Source organism: Platalea leucorodia (assembly GCF_965183815.1).
Source record: "Platalea leucorodia genome assembly, chromosome: 2".
Classification (NCBI taxonomy): Eukaryota; Metazoa; Chordata; class Aves; order Pelecaniformes; family Threskiornithidae; genus Platalea; species Platalea leucorodia.
The window spans coordinates 127,317,784-127,329,953 of record NC_138824.1 but is presented as its reverse complement, the minus strand read 5'-3'; the positions used below and the strand labels follow the sequence as shown (position 1 = coordinate 127,329,953).

Genomic DNA, 12,170 nt, shown 5'->3' with positions numbered 1-12,170 from the left:
TTTGCTGCCAGGTCAAGGGAAGGGCTGGAAGTCAGACACTGTGAAAAGGACTGTCCCCATCCCACTGGCCCTGGTTTGTGATTATTTCTCCTGCTAGCTCTGATGGATTGTGTTTTTGTTAAGCTTTGTTCTCTGTGTGGACTTGCCTGCCTTTGTGCCTTATTGCTTTAAAAAAAGAAAGAAAAACAACACCCACAAAAAAAAGATGTTTTGCCAGGTCTCAGCCATGAGATTAAACTGGAGTTTTTATAAAAACAGACCTGTGCCCTAGTGATGTTTTGAAACATTTTCTTTTTCCTGGATTTGGTTTATGAATGCGGTGCAAATGCGTTTGTCTTCCTCTGACATGGAGTTTGAGCCCTTCTTTTCTTGTGTGAGTGGCCAGGGCACTAAGCTGTGTTTGTCTGGGTTTTGACTGCGGGGATGAAGGCTAAGGCCTGATCACACACTTTTCTGATTGGAGGTTATGAGAGCTGCAGCTGCTCTGCAGCTCTGAAAATGAAGTGAAGGCTTGGAGACTTCTGTAGAATTACCATTATCTGAAATGCTTTTAAATTTCCAAGGGTAAAATTAATCTTTTTCCTTACCATTTCTAGTTCTACCAAGCTGAAGTTTCAGTGACGCACAACCTTGTCCTCCCATTTAGCACATCTGCAGAATTCTGCCTTGCCTCTGATAATGTAGAGCAATACAGAATAGAGTATGGAAATACTTTGGGATCCCAGTGCTTGTAGAGGTGAAGCCAAGCTGGAACAAGAGTATTAACTATGAAGCCTCTGGTGCATCGTGTATGCACTTCTATTGATTTGTAAAGGGCAAGCAAAACTTAAAAAAATTACAAATTAAGTTTCCTGGTTCTCTGGATTCTTGCAGTGCCATCATTGATTCAGTCTCTGAGCTTTAGTGTGGAAGTGAATATTATTGGTATCTGTCTGTTATTCTACCCTGGAAAAAAAAGACAGGGATTCTTGTGGTTGTAGCCTCAGTGGGCACACCTGCAGTTCAGCCTGTTCTTTGTTCCCCTTAAAAAGCAGATGAAGCATTAGGTTAAATAAAATACTTTTTTTTTCTCTTCTCAGCAGCTGAACTCAGGGCTTGAGTCCCTTTCCTACCTCCTTCATGACTTCAATTTCCCTTCAGGAAAATGCCCGGGTTGTGCTTCCTGCTTTCCATGGCAACTGGCACACAAAGTGAGAGAGAAAACCACGTCTGCTGAACTCTGGAATTGTTGTTAGCCATAGCCAATTATCATTAGTGCTGCACGAGAAACAGTATTTTTGTGTTCTTTGTGCCACAGAGTCTAGCAATGACTTGGCCATAAAACAAGAGGAGAATCTCAAACTGCCCCCCAGCATTCCCATGGTTATAAAAATCAAGCAAAAGGCACACTGCAGACCTGGTCATGCTCCGCTCAGGACTGTGAGCTAAATCATGTGCTTAAACATGTGGAAGTGCTCGAACACAATTTCAGCCAATTCCTTTTGGCAGCAAAGGGAAGGCAGGCAGTGCAGGGAAGGAAATTCAGCCCCGTGGGGGAGACTTAGGCCAAGCTGGCACAAAGCATCAACAACAGCAAAAAGAACGGGATGATAGTGACCAAGATAGAGAAAGGCAGTGAGATCTCTGAGTTCATTTTCCATATGAGGAGGACAAACTTTTCAAAGGACACGTCTCACCACAAGGGATGAACAGTTTCAGAGTTAAAGATTAGAAATGAATGGGAGCTGCAAAGCTCAGACCTGGCCAAGTACTGATGCCCCCAAAGTTTGATACAGTATGAGTGTTAAAACAAGAACATTTGGGTCACTACCTAATGAAAAACGGTAGCTATTTTCTCATGCCGTATTTGCAAACTGCAGTGTGAGATGAACTACATTTTGCAAACCTAGAAAATTCAGAGGAATTATGTGATGCACTTTGGGTCCAGATACATCTTAAAACTGGCCCTGTTTTCTCCCATAGCACATCTGCTACAGGGAGCACATATCTCTCTATCGTTTAAATCCCTTATCTGAAAAGACCAGGAAATATTTGAATTCAGTGAGAGGAAATGGTTTCGAAGAAAACTTAATAGCTGCTTAAGAATGAACCACAAGGAACAGGAACACGGGAACAACCAGAGCTGGAGAAAGGAGAATAACACACATGATGGTTATTAAACAGGAAAAGTCTCCAGATAAGTAAAACCTGAAAGAGAAAAAAAAAAAAAAAACAACAAATCCAGCCATAAGATACAGTTGAACTAGCCTGAAAAATATCAGGTAACAACTTCTTTCCCTCCTCCTTCATAAGAGTCAGGCAGAAGTTTAGATCAGAAAACATAGGTGCTCACAAACTGCTTTACTCACCTTTTTTTTATATTGTGAGATAATTTGCTTTAAACATCGAGGGTCAGACAGTGGAGGCAGAAGAGAGATGTAAAAAGACCAGGCTGGTTATTTGCAGGGATTATTTGAAGTGGCTTGGCTTTATGTTCTCCAGCCTCCGTGCCAGCCAGAGTACCCTGCTAAAGGTGAGCGTTGCCTTGGGAAAAACAGAGAGGGAAGGTTTTCAGTCCTGCACTCACTCACAGTCAGTAACAGCCCTGGGTAGCCAGAGCAGCTCACTGCTCATCACTCGGCTCTCTTGCGGAGTTTATCTCAACTCGTGAACGTGTAAGAACTGCAGATGACCTTGTCTATGCTGGAATTTCACCTCGCGTGCAAGCTAACACAGTCAGAAACACCCTCACCTTTTTTTCCTGTTGAGGATAAACCCTCAGCAGTCATCCTCAACTCCTCACGCGGCAGGATCTCCTAAAGATAGATGCCTGAGATTACAGGGAGAGTTCTTGCAGGAGGTTCCCAGCATACCACACGTTGCAGAGGCTTTTCCCAGTTGCCAAAGAGGGCAGGGCTGCCAAGGGGTGGGAGAAGGAGGCTTCATTTATGAGCTAGTTTTAAGTCTTATTTGGTCCCAATGAACATTTGCTTGGCACAAGTCCCTGTTGTAAGGAACATGAAAAACTAAGATGCCAGGGCAGCGAGCAGGATGGGAAATAAATCATCTGAATCAGAGGACAGCGAATGCCCCCGAGAGCCTGGTGCTGGTTTTTGCAGTGAGGTGGGTCGCCAGATGCAAGCAGGGCACATAGTGGGCATTGTATGTCGTATATGAACCATCGAGGTAAGGAGAAACAGGGCCTGAGAGTCTGTGCAAAGAGATCTTATGCAGAAGAAGTGAGAGGAAAGGAGGAAGCGGTAGGAAAGGCTGTTGGAAAAATGGGGGCAAGGCAGAGTACACAAAGGCAGCCCACATTGCCCCATTGCCTGAAGGAACAGAGACCTTCAGTGCTGCCAGCCACAAACACTCAAGAATGTGAAAGACATCAGGTTATGTTTGTGTGCGTACGGGAGGGGAGTAGCTGAGGGTTTGGGATTCTTGTTGGCTTGGAGGTCACGCTGCTCTGTCAAGTATGAACAGAGGATGTTTCTCAGCAAGATGCTGATTTCTCAGAGCTGGGAATATTACAATAAATTAATAATCTAAAAATACAGTTGGCAAATCTGTTGGAGAAATGAAACATGCTTTTTTTGCCAGGAGAGAACTGCGAATATTCACACCTACAAAGAAGAAACACACAGAGCAAATCTGCAAACAAACCACACAGCTTCCACCTGGAGAATTTTTTTCTTCGTCCAGTCTTAATCCAGCAGTTTTTATGCATCTATGCACATTGCCTGCTCTGAAGACCACATGCATCCATACCTTCAGGCAGCAATCCAAACAGCTGAGAATGAACAGGATTTCTTTACAAGCCTCAGCCAACACGTGAACTAGTTCACTAGCATTCCTGTCACGGGCTCCATCCCTTCCTCACCCTCCCCTGGCATCCCAGGTAGGGTACTTGCAGAGATTGGAATCACCCTTCAGAAGGTGAAAAACCAGAAAAAGCCGTGCAGGATTTTTCACAAGCTTGCTCAACATAATTCTGCCATCAGTCCAGTCTTCTTCTTCCGCCTTAGTTCAGGTGGATAAAGCTGGATTTTTCTGGTTGCATTGTTGCATACTTGGCATTTCTGCATAGATCCACCATTGCCCAGATCACTTGTTCATCACAGCTTTTATTTTTGTAAAATATAAATCATAACGTGCCACATGAGGGAAAGGCTCAGGAAGCAGAAGGCAAATTTGAAGAAACCAACCTTAATAGGTTTAAACTGCCGTTTATGCAATAGGTCAAGGGTATAATTTCCAACTGGTTGGAGCAGTTAATACTGCAATAGTCTATTCAAAGTAGTCTCAGTTCCTCTTCTCCTGCAAAGTCCTGCAGCATTTTCTCTCTGTTGAGCACTGTGCTGTAATCACACCACATTTAGATGTAGCAGGAAGGAAGAGACCTCTGGGTCTGAAGCATAAGACCAGAGGAGGAAAATAATATTTGAAATTACCTGCTTCTGTGGTTCTTAAGTTTTCTACAGGCTATATCTCCAGCTACATCTGTATGCAGAAGGCATTGCTAGTCTCTAGAAAGTCCCGTAGCTAGTCGTTTCACCCATTTGCAGAGTTACTTGAGTTTCAGAAATAGCTCAAGCAAGAGTCCTTTACACAGTGTGCAGCTATCCACAGAGGCTGCTATGACTGAGGAGTTATTGGAGGGGTTTGGCCAAGCCAGGACAGAGGCAGCGTGCCTACACTGTCCCTTGTCCCCCATTTCTCTCCCCTCTGCTGTTGCAGTTGGCAGGCATTTGCAGCTCACAGCAGAGAATCCGGTCTTTGCTATTGCTGCCTAACTTAGGCAGACACTGATTCTCTTTGTATTTCTTTAGATTTAGGTATTATTGTAGCTTTCAGCAACATATGCGCACACACACACACAAATAATTAAAAACCAAACCCAGACCACTTCCATACACAGTCCCCATGGGCTATCCATGTCCTCGAGTCTCACAAAAAAGTGCTGAAGACTAATTTCCTTATGGAAATTGCTGAGAGTTCAGGGTCTCCAAGACAGTCACCATTCCACTGAACCAGTGGAGTGGCTGATCCATGGGGATTTTCCTTTTTGAAGGCACACTCATACAGCAAAACCCCTCTGTGTTGCAGGGACCTGCTTCTCCTTCAAGCTGTTCACCCTCATAGCTGCCTCTTTCTCTCCCCCAGTACCTTAGCGAGGGACTATTCAGCTGCAGAGTTTCTGTAGCACCTTGCATCATGGTGCTTTTGCACTCAGATCTTCAGGACTTGAAAGCCTGCCTTTGCGCTGCCCCAGATGTCCTGGATACAGAGCTTTATCATTTCCCCTTCCCAAACACACAATCTTCAACAAGAAAAAAAATTTCACTTCCACTTCTTTTTAATTAGTGTTTTGGTGAATGTACAAAAACAAAGAATCAAGGCAGCTGGCAAGTGTCAGGACCTGAACCAGTGCACCTTTGGAAGAGGCTTCAACTTAAAACACTCTCTATAGGAGCATATTTCACACGACGCATGTAACTGCTGAAGTATTCACTAGGAAAGACACCAGATCAGTCTGGGCCAAAGTAAACAGCCTCTATTGAACTGAGTGAGAACTGTAACTGCTGATGCAAGGACTGGATTTGGTTCAGTTAGCTCCTTGCTTGCCTTTTTCACAAGAGTTACTCATTGCCATTATTCGCTGTTTGTCCTGCGTGATCCGCGGATGTGGAAGAGGAGTACACAGGGGACGTGACCATATACATGCAGGTAGCTGAAGCAAGAGGGATAGTAATCTAGGGGCGTGGGACAGCCATTTTTGCAAAGCCAACTACAGCACAGGACCCCTTGTGTTCTGCACAAATTCTAGCCCGTAGATGTGTGAAATCTTGTGTGAAGTACATAACAGTTTTTTGAAGGAGTCGCTTGTTAGCAAGAGGAGCTTTTTCTGGACTGGCACTTCTGAAGGTAGGAGCACATGCGGTACTTTCATCAGTGCCAGGAGGTAGGCTTGAATATAGGCAGCATATTGCTGAGGAGTGAGCTAGCCTTTTATTGGGCTTCACTAGCAACAGACTTTTTATCTGTGACACGTCTTTACTGCTGACACACTTAAACTCTTAGAGAATCTGCCTTATTCTAAGGCAAGGGGTGGCAGAGACCAGGAACAGAAGTTGAACGATAAGATATATTAGAGAGGTCTGCAGTCTTCTCCCTTGCAGCATTCGTCTTTATTGGTCACAGGAGGTTACAGTTTTTCTCACATAGCCCTTGCTGGAGCCTTTAGCATTATGATTTACATTCAACCTAGTTTTAGAGAGAGATTTTTCTGGAGCAATTGGATATGGACCTTTTCCTTTTTCCTTTTCTCTGTCATCAGAGAACATATCAGATCACTTCTTATCTTACACTCCAAGGATTTCTTGCACAGTGAAAGAAGGATTGTGCCTCAGTCAGGAGGCATTAAGGTTGCAGAACAAGGGGCAAAGAAGGGACAAGAAGATTCTTTCCTGGAGTCATCAGCTGTGTGTGTCAAGTTTTTGGAGGGGCAAAAGTATATATGGGAGAGGTAGTGGGAAGATTTCAAATCCTCCATGGCACAAGGAGAATGGAGCAGGAGACGAACGAATCCAGTTTCACACGGTGCTTCAGGACAGCGCTGAGGACACTGGGCCTTCAGTATTCAATTCTGCTCCAGTAGAACATGGTACCAAGGAGGACGCAGAACTGAAACGACAAGACTACTAAGTTTCTCTGCTCCCCATTTCCTTCTCCCCACCTCTCCCCCAGCCCCATTTAGTCCTACTGGTAGTAGAGAGCAACACAAATTCTTGATAAGCAAAGTCCATTCAGGCAGAGGAAGCTTAAAGCTTTTCATCTGCACAGAAGCTTCACAGTAAAGAAAGAAGATATGTGTAGCCACAAGTATTTGACTGGATCACTCAGCTTGCTGGGGATTATCTGTCATGAAGCTGCTGAACCCTGAGTACTTAAAACACTCATACAAAGTCTTCAAACTAGAACCTGAATTATCTGTCATGATTACTGTTTAGATGATCCAATACCCTTCACAAACAAGTATCTGCAAGCTGTGTTTGCTGTGTTGTGTTGCTGAGATGGCAGCAGGCCACAGCAGGCTGGAAGGCCAGCTAGCTCCTCGCCCGTGGAAGCCAGAATGGAGGGGAACTTGTAAATGTAGCTCTGTTAGTGGAACAGGCTACAGGCAGATTGGTGACGAATGAATAACTATAATCTACTGACATTTTAAATGCATCAGTCCTGTCATCCACCTCCACCCAACTGGGTGTGGAATAGCAAGAAAAGAGAAAGGAAATAAAGGCAAATATTAAGTACTCACAGTCCAGCAGAGGATGGCAAAACCAAACCAGGCAACACCCCAGGCATGTGTGTTCATTGGCCCAGAAATAGCATCATAACAACCCTGTAAGACAACCGTGAATGAATCAACACCAGCTTTGAGCTTGTACCACAAGACAACAAGCTTATCCACCTCTGAGAGAGACTGAGGTGGCATGCTCCTCTCCTATTGCAATTTGGGTAGCTCACAGGGTCTCAAGAAGACAAGCCAGAGCTACGCTGCTTATTGACAGCTTGCAGATAGCTTACCTGTTTCTAGCTCCAAATACGAAGTAGACCCACCTCAGACACTTCAAGGACAACTTCCTGCGCCATCCACTTGCCAAGTATACATATATAACCAAACACAGCCAACACAGAGTTGACCTCCAGAATCAAGAAGCTGCAGGCAAATTTGAAAGCTTGAACGCCTTCTGGAAATGCTTGCTAGTGCAGAAGTTGATGCTCATGACCCAGCAATCTGTTTGAACAGGACAAGCTGGTCTACTGAAGAGTTCTACCTTGAGGAGGAGAACTGCTGACTTGCTCACTCATATTGTATGCACTCATCTTTGGGCTAAGTTTGATTTAGCTACTGTCCATCTACGTGTTGGAGATGTCACTGGTGGCATTGGGAGAGTTTTCTTAACAGTTCTCTATCCATCAGGAAAGCCTTTATTACAACCTATCTTGTGTTCAGCAACATGGCCAGGACCCTACAGGCATTGCTTCTCCTCCAGAAAGCTTTTGAACACCTGTAGCTTGCAGTGGAGGAGGAAGGCTATTCACTGTTTCCTTCCCTCCCAGCAAGGCGCTTTTGACCAACATGTGTTAACTGGAGAAAGCGGAGAAGATCTTACGTTGCTGTTATAGTAGCCGGGAACTCCAAGCTTGCAGCCATCAAGGTTGACGGGAGACCCTCGGGCATCCATGACACAGCAATTGCGCGGCCAAGGGAAGTCGGCGTCGCTGTGTGTGATGCGGAAGGCGGACGTGTACTCCTGCCAGTCGGAGGGGCCCCGCACCCCGCAGCACTGGTTCTGTGGGGAGAGAGAAGGGAATGGTCTTTACGGGCCGAGGTCGCAGCCCTGCACATGGCTGGTTAGGCATTAACCACAGATTTATGGGAGAGGTTTTTGAAGTGCCTGCCTTTGACAGTCTGCCATCTGATAAACAAGCAAAATGGGGAGTGTGGCAGGACTTTCTCTAAGGTTCAAGGCAGATGCCGTCCTCTTTATTACCAAGTGGCCCCAAGGAGGACTTGAAATTCCAGGGCTGCAGAGCATTTAGTAATTAGTGCGAGTTTTCAGTGTTGTTATTACCTGAACCATGAGTTTATCCCATGTCTTTGTGACCCCTTCAGTCATCCATTCGTCGTTGTTATTTACTGTCTCTGACTTGTTATACCTCTCCAGCATTTGCTTCAGGAAGAGATTTGGAGTGAGCTACAGAAAAAAAACAGAGAAGAATGCAGAAACTGTAAAAAAGTGGCCATGTAAGGCAAATATAGGGTTATTTGGGGTGGGTTTGTTTTCTTGTTTCAGTGTCCTGCTAGAGAACAGGAATGCTGCATCTCCCCCAGTTTTACGCACAGGAGACTAAAGAGCAGGATTTGAGGGGTGGGAGCAACAGAGAAGTAGAGCTTGAGCACGGCTCTTAAGCAGGCCCTACCAGATGTCAGATCACAGGAGATGTGCAGAAGCTGTAGGTTACATTTGATATGTTGCTTGGAACTAAAGCACCACAAGTCATTTCCCCCCCTGCCAATATCTCCAATAACCCACGTAATCTTTCCCTCACTAGTAACACTGCCTGGGGCAATGCTGAAGATTTGTCTTCTGCATGTATGATAGATTAATCAGTCTGTAGGTGAAAGACTAAACACTGTGTTGATGATTCAGCTAACCCACGCTATTATTTCCTTAACTGCAAGGTTGTAAACATTTAAAAATGTTAAAAATAACAAAACTATGTTAAAAAGAAGAAAGTTATTTCCTTGATTAGAATAATGACATTGGAGACTTTCCTTGTGGGGTCTTATTCTAACTCAGCAGTAGTCCTTTGAGTTTACACTGAACAGGACAGCCACGTGCCCTAGGACTGCAACATTCCCCAGTGCGGTTACAAGAATACATGAGGAAAGCAATACTCACGAAGTCTCGGTGAGTTGCTGCTGTGATGCAAGAAGCCATTTCAAATGCGTAAGTGATCAGCATCAGAATAATATACTGTGGGAGAAAGACAGGAGAGTTAGCTCTTGGAGAAACAACTAAGCAGTTTCTTCCAGTTCTGTATTTTTCGAGATTAAGCCCCGAAACCCTGCTCAGGGCAAAGGAGGCCACGCTGTCCTCATCTCCTCAGTCCTCTCCGTTCCCCTGAACACTCATGTAGCCCTTCCCTGTGCTTGTTTCAGTTTGCAATCTGCTTTCTTGAAGGTGTATGACCAGAATTATTCTCCATCTCACAGACAAGATTTCATCAGAACCTCATGGCATTAATACCACCCTGCCTCTATGGAAAAATACTTTGCCTGATATGTCCTAGAATAACATTTACCATTTTCTTTGTTGCATCTCATTGGCAACTTATGCTTTTTCCATGTCTCCTCCTTCCACTTCCACTTGCCAGCTGTAAGCTTTTCAGCAAGAAGCTGTTTACTCCTAGCAGAGGGGCTTGTACTTTGGGGAAACAGAAGGTGCAATTTAGGGTGTCATTGAGATCCTCCTGATTTTACATCGTCAGATTTGCTCAGTACTCCTACGTTGTGAGCAAAGATCCTTCATGAAAACAGATCCCGAGGATCACCTCTCATAGTCTATTTCACGGCTTCTCTTCCCTTCTCAGCACAACCCCTTTAACCTTTCCCATATTCCCTTCGCAGTTCTTGTGCCTCCATTTCTCCTCCCACATTTTATAATGTTCTTCTCAGATTCAAGGCATTTGTTTTCTTCTTACCCCAGCTTCTGCCCTTGTACCCTCTCCTCTCTCCTGTACGTCAGCCTTGGGTTTCAGCCAAGACACCAAAATTCAGAGTTAAGGGAATTCTCTTCCATCAGCTGTTTGCTGGTGAATTCCCTGGCACAAGAATTCAGATCTCGAAGTGTCTGCTGTTTAAAACAGGCACCCTGCCATCCCATATTAATCCAAGAGACAGCCAATTCCAGAGTTTTCAGTTCAACTCATCTTTAATGAAGTACCAGTTAAGTTTCACCACCGTCAATGTGAAGGACTAAGTAAGAAATCATACAGGGATTTGTTCACATCTTAACATTGTCCACGGCTTATCCAAAGCTCTCTGTCTCCACCCCTGTAATTTCTGCCTGCCTGCTGATGTCTAATGCTCTCAATTGCACCCATATTTGGTATACTAATACATACTAATGCCATGTACAGAAGTCATTACTTATCAGCTCCTAAACTGAATTGTACATGACAGCTGAAAGGCAGTAAGGGGTGGGGAGAAACAAGGATCTAAACCACATCCCAGCTGCATCTGATTGCACAAGTGCTTCTGCATTGCTTCAGGGCAAGGTCAGAGTCCCGTCAGTCAGCTTAAATCTCCACTGTTGCTATCACAATTAATCCCCTCATCCTGGTTAAGGAGCTTCTCATGCATGTGTCCTCACAGGCCTCACCTTGTGGGAGACCACAGCCATGGTCAAGAAGAACCTTTGGCTCCTCATCACTAATAAAAGCTGTCTTTGCTCAGTGGGTGATTATCAAGGTGAGCAGGGAAACTAAGGTGGCATATTTTTCAGTTTGGCAGCAATGGGTGAGCAAACTTTGCTGTACTTACCACCAGTAGCAAGGTCCTGTTGGACTTAAGGACTCCAATGATGCCAAGGATAGACAGAGCAAAGAGTGCAAAGCCAACAAAGATGCCAATCCAAGCGGCAGCATAGATGTCATCATTTTCTGTGGCTTCCAGCAGAGGGTAGAGACCATGGGGATCGGACACAAAGAAGATGCACTCTGCTGTCAGGGCAATGCCGCACATCTGAGAAGCGCAAGTTTGGGAAATCCATTAGATCAAGCTTCCTCAAAGAAATAGCAGAAACAGAAAAAGATGGAGACTCCTTTCATTCAGCTTCCTGCCAAACAGGAGCTACTCAACTCCTCCTCTGTCCAACTCTACCACCTCTTGTATTGTGCCTTCACAGAAGAATGGCAGGCAAAACTCACCCAGCCTAGACCTGAGAGGTCAGGCCTAGGACTTGAGGAGGTTAAGAAAGAATTAACAGAACCTTTCCCATCACTATATGGAGGAAGGTGGCTGGAAAGGTGTTGGTCAGGAGGAAGGGCTCTTCCCCTAGAACTCATGTTGGTCTTGTGGATCTGCCCCTGCTGTCCCTTGCTGTCCCCTCCCCACCCAACTGATCAGCTAGCGCAGCTCTCCTTTACCCCTCCTCTCATGCTTTACTGGTCTATTTATATGTGGACTTCACATGTGAAGAGGGATTTCATGGCTGGGAACTGCTGTTTTAAGAAGTGTGATACTGGAAGGAAGCCTCCACCCATACTCGTCCCACTTCACTTACCCCAATGACCACATTCCCAAAGACTAATAGACCCTGCAAGATGTGTATGCCATCGTCGCTTTTTGCCATCTTTAATTCTTCATGCAACCTGGGAAAAACGAAAGACAGTCTTCAATTAGACCAGAACAATAGGCTCCACTCAGAAAGAGAAATTATCCCTGAGGAGAAGGATAGGCAGAACCTGCCAGCCTGTCTGTACACCTCCCACCCTTTGCTTCATAGTAGTTTCAGAGGAGAAACTTCCCCAGTTCTGAGCCTGGTAACTCAAACTGTCCCTGATACTTGAGCTACAGAAGATTGGGACTACTCTGGGGGCAGTCAGTGTTTTTGGCTCCCTTT

At 45.0% G+C, this 12,170-nt stretch overlaps 1 protein-coding gene across 1 annotated transcript; it reads right to left on the bottom strand.

Moving 5' to 3' along the window:
• Positions 1 to 6,612: 6,612 nt before the first annotated feature.
• Positions 6,613 to 11,912, bottom strand: UPK1B (uroplakin 1B; the record flags this gene model as incomplete). Its single annotated transcript, XM_082334509.1, has 7 exons — positions 11,832 to 11,912; positions 11,090 to 11,290; positions 9,447 to 9,521; positions 8,616 to 8,738; positions 8,154 to 8,333; positions 7,295 to 7,378; positions 6,613 to 6,663 (listed from the first exon to the last, which is right to left on the bottom strand). The coding sequence occupies exons 1-7, from the start codon at positions 11,898 to 11,900 to the stop codon at positions 6,613 to 6,615; spliced, it is 783 nt and encodes a 260-aa protein (XP_082190635.1). The 5' UTR covers positions 11,901 to 11,912.
• Between the last annotated feature and the right edge of the window lie 258 nt (positions 11,913 to 12,170).